The sequence below is a fragment of the Porites lutea genome, chromosome 5 (genome assembly GCF_958299795.1).
Source record: "Porites lutea chromosome 5, jaPorLute2.1, whole genome shotgun sequence".
Lineage (NCBI taxonomy): Eukaryota > Metazoa > Cnidaria > Anthozoa > Scleractinia > Poritidae > Porites > Porites lutea.
Genome location: NC_133205.1, coordinates 20116481 through 20139709, shown reverse-complemented (window position 1 = coordinate 20139709; position 23229 = coordinate 20116481). Strand labels below are relative to the sequence as shown.

Genomic DNA, 23229 nt, shown 5'->3' with positions numbered 1-23229 from the left:
CTTGAAAAATAGACCAATTTCTGTATATTAAAATTCATACTTGGCTCCAAGGCTTAGGGAAATAAAACAAAAGAAATCACCATGAGGCTAAGCCATGAATAAAACAAGAATGAATTTCAATATAATATCGAAATTGCTCTTTTTGCCCACATTTTCATGTTATACACTCGAAGTTTTGGAAATAATTTAGAACATTGAGCTCGGTACAAGTGCATCTGTTTTAGCCAACTCAGCATGGTTACTTACAAGTAAACTGGCATTATTTAAGCCACCTTAGAAATCTTACAGTTTAGACTTGTGTGTAACTAATGAATCGGGGAGGGGATGGGAAATTGGAGCAGAGAGGTGCAGCAGGGCTGCAAACCCAACTATGAGGATTATTGGATGAGATTTAGAAAATAGCGAAGTAAGTAATTAAATAATTAAGCAACAGTTTTATAATGCAGTTATTGTAAAATAGATTCTCGTTATCCATTGCCGGAATGAAGCGCATTCGTTCAATCTTGGAGGTGGAATAGTTAGGGTAAAAGAGCAGAATTTGGCTGTCGTCATTTAAATTTTAAAAGTATTTATTCCCACCTGCATTCTGAATCTGACGCCAGGTCAAAACTTTGAAACTTGAGTCTCATCTCCTTACCATACGGAATCGAAGTATTGTAGACGCAACTCATGCTGGCTGCATAGAAGCCATTTGAGTATGCAGGACTTTTCAATGTATTGTTCAGTACTGACCCACATGAAACTGAAATGTAAGCGATGGATTTCAAGACCCTTTGTTCTCTTAACTTAATTCTAGATACACGTATATACACAAGTAACCCATCTCACACAGGAAATGGACAGTCATACAACCCCACTGCTTGGAATGATCAAAGTTTATTTCTATATTGTATTGAATTTCCCTTCAAAGCCAAAAAAAAAAGCATATGTAAAGTTTAGTTTGCCTTTGCTCCGACGTAGAAAACCCATACAAGATGGTTGCCTGAACGTCTCTTGGGCTTAAAATGTGCTATTAAAGTTGCTAAAAAAGATTAAAGCTTGAATGTTTATCCACTAGATAGATGGAGATAGATGGATACTTTATTGGTATAGGCATCCTGTCAGAATCTAAATTACGTATAATCAAGATGAAAACTACTTAATTATAGAAAACGCATAAATCACAATCGATTTAAGAAAAATTATAACTCGAAAGAATATTTACATATACATAATATATATGTAAAATAAGAACAAAGTTTTATTGAAAAAACTGATGGCTATTCAAAATGAGTTTACCCGCAGGCATTGGGAATTAATAAATCAGTTCCTGGGCCTGCAAGACCCTGCAAGTTTTAAATCTGACATCAAAAGTCCTGGCATGCCTGAGAGTGTAACTATGCGAGTCAGGCAGTAAGTGATGGAGATGGTGATCTCTGTCCTCTAAGAGGGAGTGACACAGGCGCTAATGGTGAACCACTAGTAATAATCCTAGGTCTAAGGAAACTGGCGCGTTGTCGTAAGGTTGGGTGGGGCATATGATGGAGAGAGCCAAATCGTCGATTACGTACTGAGGTAACGAAGCGTGGAACACAGGAATCGTGTAATTGCAAACAGACCTTATACAGCTTGTGTAAAACCTAAGCAATTCGGCCTTCTCGACGTAAGGGCGCTTTTATTGTATATAAGAAAACACAGGCGTTTAGATGCTTTCTTCACCATCTCAGACACCTGCATATTCCAAGAAAGGTTGCTGGTACATGTTTGAGTCCATTACTGATTGCCTCAAATTCCTCGGCTAATGTTTCATAACCATCTAGAGTTGACCAAATTTGGAAGGCGTTTGCGAATATCCCGCATAAAAAAGACATCAATAATTCGGGTAATCGCTGAAAAAAGTGACGGAAACCGAGAAGCCTTGAGAACGTCAGGCTGCGTTAGCTCAGCTGTTGCGTCCAGCTGGCAAAGAATATCTGCTAGACTTAACATCCTTTGTACCCCAAATTTACAAAAGAACAAAAAAATTCTAATGAACTCAGGACACCAGAAGAAGTAAGCACGTTTTAAACTAAGAGTTACTTTAAGTGAATAATAAATACGCTAGACACACCCTCCTCGATCTGCATCTTAAATATGTATGTATGCATCTTCAACATGTCATCGATATTCCTTTCAAAGATTTATTCCTCATCCTCTTGGCATTTATTCGCGATCATGTTCTTTTTTGCTGCTACATTTACTTTCGTTCGCCGAGGTTCGATTCTATGACCAATTTCCCTTCTTAAAAACACCTCGCTGCACTAAAATTAAAACGCGTCTATTGGGTCTCACAAGAATGAGTACAAAATCTCAAAAAATGAAAAAAACCGTTGAAGAACAATCAAGTAAGGGTTGTTTAACTGGAACGAGGGGGTATGTGATATATTCACCTTGTACGACACCAGGTAAACATGTCACATACCCCAGAGGGATAGGTAAATAACATGCCTACTTTTCACGTGTGAGCTTTCCAATAGCAAATGCTTTTCAAAAATCTTTAATTAAATTCTCTAGAGATGTTCATTCCCAAAAGCCTCGAATTGTTTGAGGTTGAATTCTAAAATATGGAAATTGGCCAGTTCATTAGGAGTAGTCAAACATTAGCTTTACCATAAAGAGATTAGTGACTCAGACAAATTTTTTCAAGGCAGAGCAATTTGTAACTGACTCTGACCCTCTACCGCGACAGATATTTGACGTGTCAGGCGCCCGACAAGTCACATTGCAAGCCAGGCTGTTCGCAGGTAGACGTTGGAGATGTGATGTCAAATTCATTTTAAAGTAATCCATTCAACAACATTTATATTCATGCTCAATAGTCTATTAAGGGATAGGAAAATGAATGATCACGGGACTAGGCCAAACTCCCGGAGGGGTACTGCCATATACGGGCTATATAGGTATGTGCCGCTATGGAGGATATGATTTTCAAGCAGTTTACTGTAGGATAGGGTATATAAATCAGAGAGTTTGGATCTAGAAGAGGGTATCATTTCCCATTTAAACTGATCAATTGGCTGAAGATTTTAGTCTATACTAGGGAAACCGGGAATCGTCACTCAAGAATATTAAAAAATCAAATCGGTTTTGTTTTGGCTGGACTGTGCTAGTGACCTCAGTTGTTTCTGGAAAACAGCTACTCTAGGGTAGGGGGGATTTGGGGAGTTTAGTCTAGTATAGGGTAGCAAAATTCACTTGAACTAGCTCTGGTATAGGCTAAGGGTTCCAGGGTCTCAGCGGCATATCCCAACCCAAAAAGCCCTAAAGTACCCCCCCCCCCCCCCCCCTCCCGTGGGGCAACCTGAGACACTGAGCAAGAATCGCTAATTTCCACGCCAAATCAATATTTATCATCGGAAGTTACGTAATTGCACGTCGAACCGACTGACCAGCCACGTTAAACCTGTTAGTTAAATTTTATTAGGTGTATTTCAACTTCGTTTATCAACATTCATATTCATGCTCAGTTGTATTATAAGGTATGGCAAAATGATCGATCAGCGTCCCACAGCATTTACTGCTCCATTATTTGTCTACTAATGCAATCTAAACTACTATTATGACTCCAGTAAACCTTTCCCAATCCTCAATTCTCACCCCAATTCTCTCATAACTTATTAAGCTATGTTAAGACCAGTTTTCGCTCACCCATAAAATAAACTCACGCGCTATATGCCTTAATACCTTGTCTCTCCTTGACTACCTCAAGTGCTGTCCTGTGAGAGCTGCCAATAAATGCTTTAGCAATAACGAATATTAACTCTTTCCTTAACACACAACAATTTTTATTTATTAACATTCCATTCATCATCATCACAGTCAGTCGTTTCGACTAAGACTGTTCTACGGCTCAGCACAGTTTTATAAGTCTCCTCCTGGTAGGTCTGTCGTTGGCCCTCTCCTGTCATCGGTTGAGATCGATGTCTCTCCAATTTATGTTTCTCTTAGCAACATATTTGAACCTTAATCTTGGCCTCTATTGATTACGCATTGCCAAACAGATGTGTGGCATCGCCAGGGTTGAACTCCATAACCAACTGATACAACAGATACAAGGCGGTATGACTCGTCGTCCAACTTACATGCACCATAACTTCAGATAGGTCTGCTACCTGCTACCCCTGTGAAGGCTAGTGTGATTGCTCAACCAGAACAAAAGCCATGTAAACATATCACCAGAATCACTGCCTGTCATTTACCCGAGCTGAAGTCATCCGTTGGTCACCGGTATTAGCGTTTACAGGACGAAAAGGAAGTCTCTTTCGTTAGGACAATGCCTAGTAAATCTCTTGCCGTGTCAACATGCTTAATGGCCTTGAGCAGTCAGATGTTTGTTTGAGGATTCCTGCGAACACCAAGAAACATTATGAAGCTCCCCAGATTGCAAGCATCTTGAGTAAAGGAAATAGCTCTGTAATATAGCCAGTCAGCTTAATGTCATTCGGCCGTGGTCACGGGCAGTTATCTCTCCTCCGACCTTAACGAGGTTCTGGTATGGACGAGTTTATCATGTTTTCAACGGCTTTAAGAGGGCAGTACGTGTAAGTTCCCTATTAAAAACCTTTACCGACTGCTTCAACTGTTTACACACGGAACGCAGTCCGTAAATTGAACAGAGAGTGTTTCTTTCTCTCTTTAAAGTGTCAAGTAAACAGTAATCCAACAACATGCAGTTACATACCAAAGGATCATGAGAAAAGGAGGTAGTTCTCTCTCCACTGTCAGCCACTGGCTTAAAGTGCTAACAACGATCACTTGCCATATATTTTCACCAACCGCTTACTGAATGTTCCGGGTAGAAAAAACGAATAAAGAGAGCCCGCGGCGTTCTTTCTAGGTTAAGACTAGATGCCTATACGTCTTCTCGCTTCACCCCTTTGTGTAAACATACAGCGACCACTAGAGCCGAAGGAATTAATACAAACAATTACGCTCATATCGGCGTTATGTCTCGCTTGCTTGGAGATTAGGAACGAAATGAGGAGGCGACTAACTCTAGACGAAACAGGATTTACTTGCTAAAGGCTTTTCGCCTCCTACTTTATCGACGGTCAAGTATTCTTCGGGATGTTTACTTTTTATAGCCTATTCGACGATTTTCTTCTGAATTGATTTAGGGACGGACCATTTAATTTTTGTGGGGGTGGGCAATTTCTTTTGAGTGTGAATTTTTTTTTTTCAGCATTACTATTTGCAGGAATTTTTTTCACCAAAATAAGTCTATGAAGGAATTTTTTTTTTTACCATTCAATGTTATTTTATTATACCTAGAATAAAAACCTTGAACAAGCCCGAAAGAAGCCCGATCCCCTATTAACTCGTGGATTACCCGTAGCGCAAGGAACGAGTTATTGTGGAGACTGTCATATGCAGATGTTTCACTCGGGTGTAGACACCTTTCGTAATTAGTCAGATCGCACGAAAACTTCCGATGTCAAAACAACAATTGTCGTAGATCGATCGTTCCCGTTCCGCGGTCAAGAAGTGCTGAGCGTGCACTGTGCCCAGAGCTTTTGACGTTATGATTTTGTACCTTTCAAAGGACGATAAGTTGTCTTCATGTGGAATTTGATATGTTTTAGATTGGCACTATGGCCAACTTTGAGACAGAAGTTTATGAATTTTTGAAGCTTTTTAACTCGCCCAGGCGAGCTCTCGATTCTGTCATGAGTCTCACAATTTTTAAACTTTTCTCATGACAAGACTCCCAATCTCATGGTTTTTAGGGAAATATAATTCTGAAATGAAATGTTTCTTGGTTGAATCAAAACGGAAATGTTTACTGTCACTCAGTCGTAATTGATAATTCTCCTCATGTAAATGCAGAGAATTGCAAGCTGTACAACGCTGTCAGCAAGAGAGTTCCCTGCGGTTTTGCGAGACATTTAAAATCGTTTTGGCGGTCATATGTTCTTCAATTGCGACGAAATGAGTCAAAGTGCGGCTTTTACCCTCAAAACCCCGCTTATTTTTCTCGAATATATATCTTTTAATTCTTCATAAATAAAGCTCTACCACCTTCAAAGGGTTTTAATTTGCTTCAAAGTGCTTTCTGGATCTGAATAACTAAGCGACTTTCTTTAGTCTGTGAATGTGATGTTTTTCTGCAATGTTGTATCACGTTGGGCCCAGCTCGTTAGTTGTCTTTGCAGAATGTTAAATATCACGGATAGTGATTTACAGATCCAAAATTATAAGAATGAAGGGCAGCTTAAACTGAAGCTACATCAACTATGGAGAATTGCATTGTGACTCAGTAAACTCCAGCTTAGTGTTTTTCTATAGGGTAGTGTGAGTCTTTTGACTGTAGCGCGAAATTCGTCCCTTGGTAATAGCTTTTGAATAAGCTTAACAGTATTTGGACTGTTTTGTTATTGCCACTTTGTAATCAGGCAAGACCATGGTTTTGGTTCTCCACACGACCCTCGTCAGTTGTCGGGTTGGCTTTGTGCTTAGTTGCTTTTACAAGAGCAACTTTAATTAGCTCTTCTCTTCTCGTGGCGAGAACGGTACAGCCGCTTTTTCTACTAAGCTTTGACCTTGACATTAAAACTCGCGTGGCGGATCGAAATTCTTGTTTTCCTACTGGCTACTGAACGTAACCAAATACGGAGTGAAAATTTCGATCCTCTTCTGCTTGAAACTAGAGGTGTGTTTTTTTGAAAACATTTCGTGAAAATTTTAGCACTTTCTTTTCTGGGAGAGTTCGAAGACTCTTCTCTACGCGCACAGAGTTTCCGTACACTCCCTCTAAAAACTGGAGTGGATATATGCGTTCCTTCTTAGGTGCGCAATGTTGAGCTTTCTGTAACAGTTGTCGTGGTGCAATAGATAACGCGTTGAACCTCCACTTTTAGGCCTAGGGTTCGACTTCCGCGGTAAGAATTTCTTCCTTTTTTTCTTTTTTTTTTGGCCGTTTTGTTTTTGTTTTCCTAGTTTTTTTTTTATATATTTATTTTTTCAAACATATTTTCATTTTTTGACAGACTTAAATTATACCGGTAGACTAATTGCAAGTTCATTGTCAGCTTTCATTTCTAAAAAGATAAATCGACTAGTTAGCCATAGGCACCCTTTGATTTGCCTTGGATCGTCCATTTTGTCTTGCTAGACTAAGTTACATGAGTAACACGTTCATCGTTGTAAATCTTTGTTATTCTCAAGCCATCTTGCCGTGTAACCCGTACTAAGTTGTTACAGGGGCACCCAACGAGAGTATAGTTCAAAACCACATAAACATAGCATTGTTGAACGTACTATTAGTAGTATTTGAACGGTAGATAAAGGCTTATTTTTATCCCCTAAAAATTTTTCATCTGTTCGGATTTCCTGGCTGAAAGTATAGTGATCCGGGAATTATAAGGATCAAAATTTACCATTTCGAGAATTTCAGCCAGAAAAAAGGCTCCCGAAAATTCTAGGTGACCTTTTTAGGGTAAAAATCCGTTAAAAATGGGCAATTATACGATTTTTTTTTTGAAGTTCGAAAATCCTAGGAGAGGCAGGCAAGCAAGAAATTTGTCAGAAAATGATCCGAAAATTCTAGACCTCAAATCGTCTTCCGAACAGATAATTTTCCGAAAATTGTCGTTGGGTGCCCCTGTTGTTATCTCAAGAATAAAGTGTTTCTTGCGAAACAACAGCAGTACGTTTTTTTTTGTTAAGGATGTGAATGAGGGCAGCCACAATAGTGTTTATCAAAGAGACTATTAATAAAAATGACAACTACGGTAAATTTATTTACTTTGAGATGATCGAGTCTATTTTGAAAATAAAACTTAATATAATATATTCATCTGAACACACCAAATGGAAAAACAGAATTTTGACACTGCATTTCATTTTGGTATTTATTAAGTGAGAAGTTTATGATTCCAAAAGTAGTGTTTATGGCTGTGTAGTGTTTATGGCCAGAAGTGATGTTGGATCAGTTTAGGTTTCTGGGAAACTGCCTACCCACCCGACCCCTAACCCATGTTTCTTTCCTTAAGTCACACGTCAGTGAGAAACATGGGTTAGGGGTGGGGTGGATGGACAGTTTTGAAAACGTTTTTCCTGTGTTTCTTTTTTAATTCAATATTTTAAATTTAGTGTTGCTTTTTTATTGGAAATTTAGTGGACCTTTCAGTCTACCTTTTGAAAGGGGGAAAATTTTGAATGCCAAGAAACTATAGCAATAGGCAATATTGCCTATTACCAAAGCAGTAGCCTCCCACGCAGACGTTCTTAGGGGTTCGTCACGCGTTCCCCGGGAAGGAACACGTGACGATCCCCTAAGAACGTCTGCATTTAAACAGTTTTAAATTATAACAATATCACCTCAAGCGTGAAGAAATACTTTTCTGCGTTCTTTGCTTTTTCGAAAGTTTTAGATGACATAAAAACTAAACGAATTTCCTAAATCCCACTATTTTCCGACTGGTTTAAAAATGCAATGTGACAAACTTACAGGATATTACTTGAAATCAAATCTGACCTAGGGTGATTGAGTTTTTGAACACGATAGGTGGATCACGAAAACTGCCCCCAAAAAACTTAAACAAGAAAAGTTGCCAGATGTTTGGTAGTTAAACACTAGTTTCTGTTTTCTCCATGTCAACTGATTGGGTGGACGGACAGGAGAAAAGTAGGGGCGTATAGTATATTCTGCGCGATAAAAATACGTGCGAACCCCCATAAGAGAGCACAAAAAATGCAGACTCAATGGCCGCTTAAGGAGAAGGTGTCCGAACACAACTTTTTTCAGTGAAGATAGGTTATTGCAAGTGTTAAGTTCCATGTTTTGCTTACGTTCTCCGTTCCTATTAGCATAGTACACACAGTCAAAAATAGAGATCAGACAATGCTTGAAGGACCATGAAGAAGTCGCTTACAAGAGGTTAAAACCAATGGAAATCATTAAACCGTCAGACCCAAATAGTGTGGTCGCAGTCGCTTACAGGAGGTGGTCGTTTACTAGAGGTACCAACTTTAAGGTTTTCACCGGGAAAGTTTTGGTGTCTTGGTTAGATGGTCGCTTACGAAAGGTAGTCACTCATAGGTTGGACTGTACAATATACTCACTTGGATCAGCACTCAGAGCTGAACTGTAACACAGCATCAGCGATAGCACAAATACAAACTTCATCCTCCTGTTTAAGTAAAACGTGATGTTAAGGTGTTGTTCTTAAGGCCGCGGGAGAGGAGGGTAAGCAGAATCAATGAGTTTCCCTGTTGCAATTGTTGAATAAAATAATTATTAACTCTTCTTTCCCTGTTTTAATAACTTCGAGGAAAACAATCAGGGGCACCCAACGACGGTTTCCTTCAAAATTCGTTGAAAACACTTTTTGGGCTATCCAGAGTACTTTTAGATCTCTAGAAATGCATTCTAAGCGGCGCTACAAAATTTTTATCTGTTCCGTCATCCTAGGGGAACTTAAGTCTTTTCGAAATTGCAAGGGCTTCAGTATTCTTCTTCAGAAAAATTTTAGGTGTAATTTAACGTTTTACGAAAGTAAGAATTTTTCTGATTCCTCTCTCCATCACATTTAAGCATTCGAAAATTTTAGGTTTCGTTTTTCCACGAAAAATAGTGTAACCGGGGTAGTAAAATATTAAAAATTGTACATGAATGGAACTTTCATCTAGAAATTTTTAGCCGTCCTCAAGCAAAAGAAAATTTTAGGCAAAATTTGCTTCTCCGAACAGATATTTTACAGAAAACAGTCGTTGGGTGCCCATGAACAATACTCTGCAATGGAGTGCTAAAGGTATAAATAAGATAAAATTACCGCTTTCAACAACAGGAGGAAAATCTGGTTATTTCATAACTTTAAACAGAATTTGTAAGCCCAAATGGAGAGAAAACACAAGTGACAAAGTTAAGGTTCGCTTTGTTACGTGCTACTTTCGCTTGGTTGGCGGGAAACTAGCGCGCGACTGATTTATTTCAATTTAACAAAGCTCAGTGACAAAAGTTGCGAGCAGTGAGCACAGACGCATTCCAATTGCTTGTCGAAACTTATATGCAAATATCCGCCATAGTACACATTCCACCTGGATGAACCATTCCATTTGGTATTCCCTTTCCCGGCTTTGATAATCATCTTTATTGAGGAAACTTTTTCATAAAAGATATGGTTTTCAAAAAGGACCTCAAAACTAGATATATATTATAAAAACAAAAAAAGCTATAAAATTGCAAAGGGATTAAAAAGATAGAAAAAATGCATAAAAAATTAAAAAAAAGTATAAGTAAAAATTAAAAGAAACGAACGAAAATTTCTGAACCATTTGTGTGGATAACCAGTGCCACGCTTCCCGCTAAGAAGAAAATGGAAAATTTAGTGGCATTTTATGGTTGGTACAACTGAATCCCGTTACTTTTCTTGTACCAAAAAAACTACCATTTGAGTTTGACGGAAAATTTTGTTTCCTTTTGACTAAGTGGGTGAAAATAATGTTCGAACAATATTTAAATTTTCGCATTTTATAGACATCACTATTCATTCCCTCAAGTCATTTAACGTCTGAAAGGCGGACAGCAAATATTTATGAATTTAGATAATTTTCTTTTCAAATGATCCCCTGGCTACATTTAATGACACCTCTAATTGGCCCCAAGATCACGGCATACGCCATCAGTTGCACTATACAAGAAGTCGCTTTATTCAGTTTAAAAGGAAACTATTGGAAAAGAAATAGTAACACAAAAACGAATTGCTTCGGTCCATGATTATTAACTGATTTTAAAGAAAACAAGAAAGGGGCGATGAATAAAATTACAACCTTTTTAATTTAGTAATGGTCTCCCTGGCAACGTGTATTCTTAAAATGACATACAAAAGGTGGCAAAAAGACCAATTATGAAATAACAGTCAGTCTGCTAGAAATAAACATCTGCATCTGTTTCGGGTCATATGTATTGTCGCTTGTTCACTTCCGTTTTAATTGTGCTGGTTTTCGCCTCGTTTTCACCCTTTCTTTTCGAGTATCTCGGTCTTCACCTTTTCCTTTTTGATGATGCTTGATGTGGTGCAATTTTACCTATGGTTTGATTTCATTTTTTTGGCCTTTTATTTGCAATTCATTGTCTTATAATTGTGAGCAAAATTCTGAGAGCTGATTGGCTAACCGAAGTGTATCAATGACGTGTAACGCACCATTTTCAGTTTTTTTCACGCATTGATGACATCTTTTCTCTTCAGCGATGTTCTATAAACATAGTCAGAATTTTTTAACTTTACATTAATTTACAATGTGATCAAACGTTCATTTGAAATCTTAATATTCAGTTTTACTTATGTTGCTATTTGATAATAAAATATATTTCTAAACTTTTTGCAGCTGGGACCATTGTTGTTCAAATAGAAATCGTCGCTTTACAATCCAGAGCACTCAGCTTAGTTTGAATATTCAAAGGTTTAGAGACTTCTTGTTCTTGCTCTGTTCTCGGGATAGAAAAAGACCAGACACGAGAGATCGGCGGAAATAAAGCCGAATGAATGAATCCACAAGATGAGTGTACAAAGACGGAAATCTTATGTTATACTGGCCTAGTTCGGTATTTCAACTTCTCCTTTTCTTTACAGCCAGCCTGTCTGTGTTTTTGCCGGTAAGGCACTGACTCGGATAAAGGCGGACTTCCACTGTCGCATAATTTTTACGTGCGTACGCAGTTAAATTTTACGGGCGTAAAGACAGTGTATGAAAGCATGGATAATAGAAAGACTGGATAGGAAACTGGCTGACGCGATCGGTTCCAACCCTTAACTCAGTACAACATTCAAAAAAAGAGAATAAAATAAATTGAAACCGAGGATATAGAATTGAACAACTACATGTGCATTTTCCCACTTTAAAGAGAAGTTCGCGCGCGAGATTCTTCTGTATATTTGCTCGTGTAGGATATTTACCCGGGCTGGCGCGCAGTACTGACGAACACGGCATTGACGCTACAATCAGGTTGAGATCTACTGTTTATATGTAACATGACTCGATATAACTTTCATTTTGTCCCCCTTTTTTTTGTATTTTCTTTTTACATAAAGGCTATATGCCTATTGTACTTTGCTTTTAAAGTTTAGCATAAACCACTGGCCTTAAACTGTACTACAAGCATGAGCTCTGATCAACTTCTACCGGCAGCAACTCTTCCTTTCTTCTCAGTCTTATAATTAATGTCAGACGGACATTCATGAAATGAAAAAAGGAAAAAAACAAACAAGCCAAGGAAAAGTAAAGTAAGTTAAGGATATTTCTTTCGTTTCATGGAAAAAAGTTTTTTAAGGCTCAAATACCTGAAAGATCATACAGCATTAGGAATGTTGATCCTGAGTTTTAGCCGCGGGGAAAGCTTGAAGCTGAAGCAAAAATTCTGTTTTATCAACAGGAACTTTAAAACGTTTCCAGCTGCTGTTTATAACAACTTTGAAAGCTAAAAGCGTTTGACTGAAACGAGCATTAAGTAAAACGTCAAGTAAATTTGGAAATTGTAGGAAATTCACCATATTGAAATGGATCGATAATTCCTCAGCAGGTTTTTACAGCGTTATAGACTGAAGCTATTAATTATTGTTGTATCCCTTTTGAAAGGCAAAAATATATAATAACGTTTTGAAAAAAAAAAAAAGGAAATACCATTTTACCCCCTGTAGAAAAGCATGAAATTTTACCAAAAGATTTCATGCAGATATATTTCGCATAATTTATGCATGCATTTTAATAAAATAACAATTTATGTATATTTTTGCAATAATATTGTGTTTTTTGAAGGAAAAAACTAATAAAAACAGTTTCCTCTGACATCGCAGAGACCGATAATATGCCTCAAATAATGAACGAAGCAAAACTTTTAAAAACTTTACCGTCAATTTGTGGTTCAACTCCCAATATTTACTTAATTCTAACGCATTGATGGGCTCCTGGTGAGACGCAAGAATTGATGACGACCAGGATGTATTCAATTTTATTCAGGGGAAGCGGATGAGGTGAGAGCAGTTTATAAAATTTTTACACTGGACCCATGTTCATAAAAAATGACGCCTCTTCCGGTACTACTAGGTGCTGATCTAAGGCCAGTTGCATAGATATAACAAATGCACAGTTACAGTCTCAACTTATGCAGTTGCGAAAAAAAAAGCCTGAAAAAATCGGGGTCTTGCCCGGATTAACCCTGACTGCGATACCGAGGTAGGGCTCTAACCAATTTGCGTCGGCAAGCCACGTAACTGGGAGCTGATCATTAAATTTGTTCGTATTATACCCGGGAAAGATGAAGATGAAATGACAAATACATGAATTTCCTATATTGGAACCCCGGAATGAGGAAAAAAAATGCAAGATTGTTCCTGTTAAAGACGCAACGTATGCCCGCGAAAAGCTCTGCACCAGTATCTTAGAGGTCATTGTTCGAATTGCAGCAACCGAAAGTATCTAAAACGTCTACCATCCTCGAAAAAGCTATTCCAGTAATACTTTTTCCAACAAAACAAAAGAATTACCACAATTAATCAAACCACAACAGCAACAACAACAAATCCAAGACTTGAAGAGGTATTTCAGTTAAATAGCAAGTGTAACGGTTTTGTTGGTGTCAGCAGCTAAAAGCGCCATTCTAAAACTGGAAGACACTGAGTGCAGAGGATGAGAATAAACTGCGTCAGGATTAGCTCAGTCGGTAGAAAAAAGTTTGACAGCAGAGCGGGAGGCCGTTTGGGTTCGATTCCTGGGGCCGGACCAATACCAAGGGTCTAAAAAAAGGCCATGCCTTTGTCCTGGCTGCAAACGGCTAGACCTTCGCTTGCCCTCGGATGAACTCGTATAAAATGCAGTCCCGTTTCCAGTGAGTAGAAGACGCAAAAATAGTGTCCCCTACCAAGTATACTTTCGTGCTAAATACATTGACACTGAAATAGAGTGACTGTATTTTTTTTTAATTCACCCCTCTCAGTCAGTATGTTCTCTGGACATCATCTTGCTTTCACTTAATCTGGATACAAATCGAGAGTAGCCAATTTTGTCAGTTTCTGTATATTTGATTTCAATTAAAAGCTGTAACGTAAATTAAATTGCGTATCAGTCCTTTCTGAGTAATTCATCCAGAATCGCATATCAAACAAGCTTTTAGATCCGCAAGAAATGACCCATCTTCTCCTGTCAAAAGCGAAATGAGAGGTCCCATTGGCGGAAGGACACGCAATACTGGCCTTCCGGGTTATCCATCCGTCCTTTTTTCCTTTTTTTTTTCTCGACGGAGAAAGCTCACATGCCATGTACAGGCGAGAAAATCCCCGTGTATTAAAGACCCTTTACCCTTACCCTCGCCTCAGCAGTAAAGAGTCTTTGATACGCGGGATTTTTCCCGTTCATTCACCCGACGGCTATGCCATGCTGATGAGCCCCAATAAGGGCGAAGCAGCTGTCCATAGCTGCCACTGCCCGGGTAATATGGCTGTGCACATGCGTGAGTTACTGGTTAGGCCGTGGGTCAGTTTTAACCGTGGGTTGGTGTATGTGTGCCCCTTGCTTAAGTTTGTCTTACATTAACATAATGCAAAAGTAAGGTTTACATGAAGCATTACCCAAAGGTCATTTTAAGGAATATTATGTTATTTTCCACAATGGTCTATTCCAAGCCTGCCGATCACCTAACCTGAGATCAGGCGTTATTATTTTTTTTTTCCTTCTTTGGCTCGAGAGGGAAAAAAAAATAACGCCTGATACGTTTATTTAACAAGCCGTCAACCGCCCCATAATTTACATAATCTAACGTTTGCTTGACCTGTCATGTTATTAGCCAATAAGCGTTTACTATACGGAAATCAAATTTTGGCGCGAATAATGTCTCTTTTGAAATCAATTTTAGTGAAAAGAACATTTTAAAGTAGGTCCATGTTCAGATGGCGCTTCCTAAAAAAAAAATTAAATGTGTTGTTTTTGTGATGAAATATTGCTAGCTGGAGCTGCCGTACCTTTATTTAACAGCTACAAATAATGATACTGGTTAAAGCTCGTTGGCTTCGTTCTGTACCAAAAGCAGTGAAAAAAAAATTAGGCTGAAGCAACATATTTCACGAACTGAAAGGTGTTCTAAAAGCAAAGATCGCTCAGAATAATTCGCAGGTTTTTGAAGGAGGAATTACAGTCAAGCCTGGTCAAGATTCTATTCATGAATTGATTATTTGAAAAGTGAACCCGTTTGTCGCTTCTCTAACTTGTAGCCGGTATCAAATTGCATTCAAATGATCGGTCAATTTTTAGTATACGATGAGATGGAAAATATTTTAATGGATGAAATTTCTATTTAGGCATTCTTCAAACTCAAGAAAACTGAGCCGGCAGAAATTTCAGAACGAACTCGCGTGCGTATTCACTGCTCATTACGCAAGCAAAAATGCAGACTGAAATCAACAACAACTAACGGATGGCGGCATTTTGGCCAATCGGAACAGCGCAAATCATTCGCATTGTTTCCTATCCAATCAGAAAAAAAAGTCTACATTCTGGCTTTTTTAAATGATATCCGACAAAGATATGTATCATGCCCTCTTCCCGTGAGAGACATACAGGGATAATAGGGAGAGGGCATGATCTCAGGCTACCGATCACCCCACTTCACCTCACTCCCCCAAACAGCAGATTCATGCATACAAAAACTCCAATGTGAACAAAATTTGCGTTGCAGATATAACTTTTTAGCTCAGTGGAGATTTGGAGATTTGGAGATTTGGAGATGTTTTTGTTTGATTCACCATTCTCACATTGCCCATGTGCACCTACCATCTTATTTAGCTTCCCACCCCCCCCCCCCCCCCCCACACACACACACACCCCCCTACCCCCAGTGAAATTGGAAACAACCGGTCGTGGTGAACAAGGTGTATTAACGGCAATGTGACAATGGTGAATGTGTTTTCAAGAGGGATTTTTTTCCCTCTTTAAATCATGCAACCCCTTGACCAGAGGGTGAATGGAAGGCTCCTAAAGTTATAAAGTAGAGATTTAAGAATTTCTTTGTTCCAGTTGGTGGAAAAGTTTGTTGCTTTAGCCTTGTATTTGTAGCTTTGGTTACTAACATCGTGGTCGATTTTGATTCGATTTGTGAGTAAGAAAATAAATGAACTTGTCCACCTCATAAAAAGATGAAGTTTCTACCTGAAAAGTGTGACCGGCTTGCATTAAACGAGGTGGGTGTCATAAACGGCACTTTGACCAAAATTCAGTTTAGTGCACGTATATTCTAAATTAATAGTATTTACTAACATCTGCACTAAAATTAAATTCATTGAATATATATTCGCAGTATACAGTTTATTTAAGATCTTCTGCAAAAAGTTATAAAGTTACATCCCTGGCAACTATGTTTTATTTTTACCATCTGAAATCAGTCTTCACTTCTATTCAGCCAATCTCCTGTTATTTTGCGGCTAGTCTGAGAGCCTGAGTTATATTCCATACGAAAATCATCAATTATTAATGACACTCATGCTGATAATATCTGAACAGGAATAATTCTTCCTTTGTTTTAATACAGCGCGAGATATTCTCTTCACGCTGCCGTATGCCAGTGTTTTTAGGATCAAACAGCAAACGAAAAAGCAAAATTTTACTAATGCATTAGAATAATGATTATATAATATATTATCTAATTTTACGGTGGCTTTTTCTAGTTTCTATTGTAATTTATTTTATTTATTTCTTGTTTCCGTCTCATTTGGCAAGGTAAGGCGCTTAATGTCATTTGCGAACGGAAAAAAAAAAACAATTAGTGAGAAACTGAATACCAAAAATTAAAAAAAATAAAATAAAAAACTGTACATTTGTATTTGCTCGAGTGACTCAACATTTTAGATTTGTGTTGCCTGTTCTTGATAATTAGCCAAAAAGCTTCTCACTACACCTAACAGTCAATCGGTTTGTTCAGCGAGAAGCTCGTTTTACTTAAATTAAGCGACTACTGGGAAAGACCGAGTTTTAGTCGCGCGAATAGAAATCGACAGAGGCATGTTTACCGTATCAACTGCTATTTGTTTTGAGGTACTTGAGAAGTTAACCTGTTCAGTTTTCCCGGCACTTCATCATCTTTCTGTAAAGATTAATCGGAATAAATAGAACTTGTGCTGAGCGCCGAATCATTAGAGTCCATTTGATCGGTGCTTGCTCTTCTTCCAAGGCGAAACTGATCTAGTAGTCATTCAAGCCGGAGTTTATCCCCACTCAGCTTTCTCTCGTATTGCCCTTTCAAAACCCTCTTAAGGTCCTTCTTCTCGCTTTTAAACCTGTTCTCAATTTCGAGCTTCTCGTGGTCGAATTTTAATTTCAATGTTTGCATTTCTAAGGAAAAGCACTTTTCCAGCTGTTCTTTTTGATATTTCAAAACAGAGATATCGTGCTCGTAACCTTGAACTTGAACTTGAACTTTATTTTTATTTAAACACGGTAAATCTATCAGATAAAATAATAATAAAAAATTACAATCTACTTTAATCTATATAAACATGATCTAAAAATTTAAATAGTTAAGGTAGAGAAAATAAAGAAATTCTGCTTTACATAGATGCCGTGTGCGTTTTATCGATTCAGTCAAAGAAATCGCGACAACCATTTCGAAAAGATTTAAGTGATTTTGCTTGCCGCAATTCAGGGGACAAGCTGTTCCAGATAACCGCACCATTATAGCTAAAGCTATTTTTCAAGAAATTGGTGCGGGGCACTGGAACAGCTAGTTTGTTTTCAGAGTTCCTTAAATTATAAGGTGGATTATATTTAGTGAAAAGAGAACCAAGATAGTCGGGCGCAAGACCGTGTATAGATTTATAGACCATGGTGGCCACTTGTATTTGTCGCTGAGTATCCAACCGTTTCCAGTTGAGTTGCTCAAGAAGAGGATCAGCGCTTGTGACCGTGCATAACTGGAGAAGGTTAGAATACGGACAGCCCGGTTTTGCAACTTTTGGAGCTTATTCGAAAGACTTTTGTTACAATGCCCCCAGACCTCGCTGTAGTAATTAAAGTACGCAAACCATTCATAAGCGTTACCGCGGATACCATATTCGAATAATTTAGACAGAAGAATTGTATGGTCAACGGTATCGAAAGCTTTTTTTAGGTCGAGGAAAACTACTGCATTTACACTGCCTTTATCAATGTTGAAGGCCCAATCGTTAGTGGCCTCCAACAAGGCAGTAACAGTTGAGTGGAGCGAACTAAAACCAGATTGTTGGCTGGAAATCAAATTGTTTTCAGTAAGATAACCGTAAACCTGGTCGTAGATGATACGCTCAAACACCTTAGCTACTATAGGGACGATAGAAATTGGGCGATAATTGTTTAAGTCGGAGTGATTTCCCTCTTTGAAAAGTGGAATAACTTTTGCGCATTTCCATTCCTGGGGTTTTGGAAGATAGAGATTTAGATGATCCATTGTTTTGCTTTGTGTCCGCCTTTGTATCCGACTCCTTTGTATCCGACACCTTAGGATCAACCGAAGGCGACTCTTTAAAAGCTTCATTGCTGTCAGGGCGAAAGTATAGCTCCTTGCTTAGCAATGATACTACCATCTGTAGGGAATCTCGCTCCTCTTTTGTTTTATCTAGATTTCCCTTCATTAGCTGAAGTTGCTCTCGCAGAGCGCGATTTTCTTCCTGAATCCGTTGTTGATTTTGACACGATTTGCAGGTTGACTGTATTTTCCTACTGTCTGTTAATAGAGATCCATACGAGTCTTTGAGCTTGTTTACCTCATTTTCCAAGCGGTCGTAAAGAACTTTAAGGGATTTGTAGCCATCGCATGTGTGACTCTGTTGTTCTGGGCTGCTGCTAGTGTCGTCCAGGCCCGGGTTGTTCAAACGTTGGATAGGGCTATCCACCGGATAAATCACTATCCAGCGGATAAGTATTAGGGAAACCAATTGCGTTATCCAGTGGATAGGTTTTTATCCGATGGATAGCGCTATCCAATGTTTGAACAACCCAGGCCAGGTTTATAACAGCCGAAGGCCGAGGTGACGGTTGGTTGACATTCTGGCGGGGAATTTGAATTTCACCAAATCCTGTCAAAGCTGTCAAAATCGATTCCTTGAGTCATTTAACCAGCTCAGTTTTCCTGCCAGATTTGGAAAGCCTTCTTTTCTCAAGTTCGTCCCTTAGATCTTCCACCTTCAGGGAGTTGATGGACCGTCCATTTAATGCATTCTTGATAGCAGCCATTTCACTCAATTCACAGGACGAAGAAAGCGAACCATAATCGGGCACGGAAGTAGACATATTCTGGTTACTGATCCGATTAGCGACTACCAGAGTTGAGTCAGTGTATACCTTACTCAAATCAGGCAAGGAACTGGTCCTAACAAGCCGCGGCCTGGAGAAAAAGCGATCAGCGTTCGGAGCTAGAAAAACGTGTCCGTCCGCCATATTATGCAAGTTGTATTTCCGACTCGAATTTCAACCTCTGTTGCTGAAGTATTCTGCGAAATTCCAAGTCGAATTTACGTCTGATGTCTTCCTTTTCTTTAATAAAGCCCTCTTCCATGTCCGACTTTTCCCTTCTAAAAATGTTCATCAAATCCTTCTTTTGCTGTTTGAACCTCTGTTCCATGTCAACTATTTCCAACGCGAACTGGTGCTCAACTAGCTTGTGCTTATTGGCGTAGTGAGAATGCATTTTGGTCTTCTCTTGTTTGAGCGATTTCAACAGCTCCTCTTTATCCAGGTTCATTTCGGCATCTAATATACTTTTAAAGTGCATATCAACCCCTGGTTGCTCGTGATTATAGAGAGTCTCGAGATACGCGTTCTCCTTGAAGTAAACATTCTCCAGATCGCCCAAGCCCTGCGACAATGTCCGCCTCAGCTCATTTTTTACTTCCTCGATTCCCTCAAGCTCTTTGCGAATCTTCGCTTCCGTTTCAGCCTTTTCGGCTTTAAATCCTTCCTTTTTCTCCCTTAAAAGTCGCTCAAATTGCGCTCTTAATTCCTTCTTCTCTTTGATGTAATTGTCAAGAAGAGTCTGTTTTTCACGATCCCATGATTTTATCAACGCAGATTTCTCGTCTCCGAAAGACAGCTTCAGAACATATCTCGATTCCTGAAATTCCAAGCGGATGTTGTCTTTCTCTTTTAAGAAATTCTGTCGCATTTCTTCTTTCTCACATTCAAAGGCTTTTCTCATGTTTTCCTTCTCCACTTTAAAAGCTAAACGCATATCATTTTTCTCGTCTTCGTGGGCGCGATCGGGTGAGGACAAAACATGGACCAGGGGTCCATGGATCCCCACTTTGGACCGGGTCCATGGACCACTTTCATGGACCGGGTCCATGGACACCCTGTCATGGATCGGGTCCATGGACAATTTTTTTTTAATAATGAGAAATGAACAAAAACAGAAATAGTGCAAAAATAAGGTTAAAAAACAATAATAACAACAAACAATGCCTGATTGATCAGTAATGTTTAATTGTGCCTACATAGTGTAAAAAAAAAGGGGGGGGGGGGGGGTCGGTACCTCATGCCAAAATGCCGCTTGTTCCAATGAATTGTTTTCTCTGATGGGTTGATTATGCTTCGGAGGAAAACCTTTTGACTGAGCAAATGTGAATTTTTGCCGCTTATTTCATACTGAGAGGTCGTGACACACATATTGATTTTCTACCCTTTTTTAAATGTAAAGTTGTTCATTGTGGCTGATCAAAAGGGTTTTAGGTTGTTTAAGTTCTCCAAAGTGCATCCTGGATCTGAATAATTCTAATAGAGCCACTTTCTTTTGTCCATGAATGTCACTTTTTTCTGCAATGTTTTGTCACGCTAGGCCCAGCTCCTTAGTGCTTTTAGCAGGACGATTATAAATTCTCACGGATAGTGATTTACAGATCCAGATCTCGAAGAAGAAGAAGAAGTGGCATGGATTGTAGCTTAAACTGATGCTACATCAACTATGGAGAATTGCGATGTGACTCAGTCATGATTGCTCTAAAAGCAATGAATTCTTAACTCCAGCTTGTTTTTCTAAGGGTGTTGCGAGTCTTTGTACTAGAGCGCATAATTCCTTCCTTGGTGATAACTTTTGAATTAGCTTAAGGGACTGTTCGTTATTTATGCCTAAGGGGGGGTCGGTGATTTTCAAGCAATTCAGGCATATGAAAAATTTACCCCTCCCCGGAAGTGGGTATTTTAAAAAATTACCCCCCCGTTTATGTGACAGGCCCAAAATGTAACCCCCCTACCCCCACCCCCCTCCCCTCAGGACGCGACGTGCCTCCGATTGCGAAATTGCGCACAACACGTGTTCTGGCCGGTTGCCGATAAACCAAAATCCATTGCAAGGTCATTTGTGATCGTACAGTATTGAAGCTCTAAATAAGGAAAGCAAATTTGCAGCGCCGGTGTTAACGTGGGCCCTGAAAAGATCAGATTTAAGAGAGAAGTCAACGGTAGGAAAGTTTGTAAGGAGCTCATTGTAAGGATTGAACCACGAGGATGTACTCCTGAAACTGGAGACAGTTTTGCTATTATTAAATATCAGATTGCATGTAAAGGGATTTAATAAGTTAATATATATTGGAACCTTTAAATAACGCTACTCCACGTCACGTTTTCTTGGCTTTTCAAACTATAAAGACCAGGCGCTTTGTATTAAAATAGAATTCTCGATACAGAGTTCAACTTTTTAAATATGTCTGCAAAACGGCTACACAAGTGTTGAAACAACAGTTTCTAAAAGCTTACCCCTCCCCCTTATTTGTATTTTAGAAAAACACCCCCCCTTTTTCAGTGACTTTGAAAATTTTACCCCCCCACTCTAAACACCGGCCCCCCCTTAGGCATAAATAACGAACAGTCCCTAATTTAACAGTCTTGCGACTGCACATGTACAAGCAGAGTGTACGTCATGTAAGTACAACTAAATATTTGTGATCAATCGTGAGCATTGGTCGACAGCGTCGTGTAAAATCTTTTTTTGGCACTATTTCTGTTTTTGAGTGTCCATGGACCTGGTGCAAAACCTTCTTATAAAACTAAAAAAACTGTCCATGGACCTGGTCCATTACAGGGGGTCCATGGACCCGGTCCATGAAAGTGGTCCATGGACCCGGTCCAAAGAGGGGGTCCATGGACCCCTGGTCCATGTTTTGTCCTCACCCGGCGCGATCAACAATCTCTCTCTCCTGCAGAAATCCTCGAACAATTTCCGCCTTCTCCTCAAGAAACCTTCTTTCTACATCAGATCCATCGATCATAGCTAGATTTTCCTCTGAATTTCGTGAACAGTCGCTTTCCATGGTCTTGATTTTATTAACCTAAGAGCACGTTGTTGGGAGATCAAAGCACATCACATCATACAATTTGCTGCCTAGCGATGACCCTTGGTCGAGTCTGGGTCGAGTCATTTATTTGGCGTGATGATAACCCAAGACCAATGCATGCGCAGTTTGCTGACCGCGTTTTCAGTTGATGGGTGGGCACGTCAAGAGATTTTTTGCCTGAAATTAATGATCAAGTCTTGGAAAATTAACCTTTCATTTCATGCTTCACGGGAAGCTGTGTTCAAGAAATTAATGGAGTGTACTCAGCGATAAAAATACACTATCGCTTCATCGGGTTTTGGACTAAAGCAAGATCTTGAAAACCAAATATCATGGAATATACATATGCATGCAGATTAACAGCCTTGACGCTATCTAGCAAATCTCATTGGTTTTGACCATAAGAAGTCCTTGCTTCTGAAACAGCTGGCGATCAGAACCGAAACTAATCGATAATTTGCCCGAACGAAAAACCTTTTTAGGCTAATTTGAAAAGCGCCGTTGATACGCGATGAGCCTTATAAAATATTACCGTCGGTGAAGAATCGCGCAATAACAAACACATTTGTTTTGAGAATGTTTGCAACCTACGGTGACATCTAATTAGAAAGCGATAACCTTTCCTTAATCTGAAATCGGGTGTAATCGAGTCAGTCGAGTAGGCTGAGACGTTATTAATGACAGATTTCGTCTCCACTTTTTTTAAAGAACGGATATATTTCTTTGTTTTCAGCTTGTTTTCCGTCGCCGATCAAATACTTTTGACTGATAGAACAGGTGTAATTCGCTGCAACACAGGTACCTGACAAAATTAAAAGATATTTGGCGCGCGCCATGTCAGAGTCAAAATCAATGTTTTCAAAGCAGATGAGGCCGCAATGATGCGACTTACAAGTGTGTAACGTCAGTTTTTGCTTGGAAGTCATGA

At 39.1% G+C, this 23229-nt stretch overlaps 1 protein-coding gene across 1 annotated transcript; it reads right to left on the bottom strand.

Moving 5' to 3' along the window:
* Positions 1-16979: 16979 nt before the first annotated feature.
* LOC140937754 (uncharacterized) lies at positions 16980-22277 on the bottom strand. The gene is made up of 3 exons (XM_073387320.1): positions 22150-22277; positions 19432-20234; positions 16980-17409 (listed from the first exon to the last, which is right to left on the bottom strand). Exons 1-3 carry the CDS (start codon positions 22275-22277, stop codon positions 17192-17194), a joined length of 1149 nt encoding a protein of 382 aa, XP_073243421.1. The 3' UTR covers positions 16980-17191.
* Positions 22278-23229: the final 952 nt, after the last annotated feature.

Bases quoted from the DNA above. Each gene is read 5' to 3' on its own strand.
- LOC140937754 (XM_073387320.1), bottom strand. From the start codon at position 22,277: ATGGAAAGCGACTGTTCACGAAATTCAGAGGAAAATCTAGCTATGATC. The intron at 20,235-22,149 runs TGATCGCGCCGG...TTTGTCCTCACC, and splicing joins CTGCAGGAGAGAGAGATTGT to CGATCGCGCCCACGAAGACG. The intron at 17,410-19,431 runs AAATACAACTTG...AAGTTCAAGTTC, and splicing joins GAGGTTGAAATTCGAGTCGG to AAGTTCAAGGTTACGAGCAC.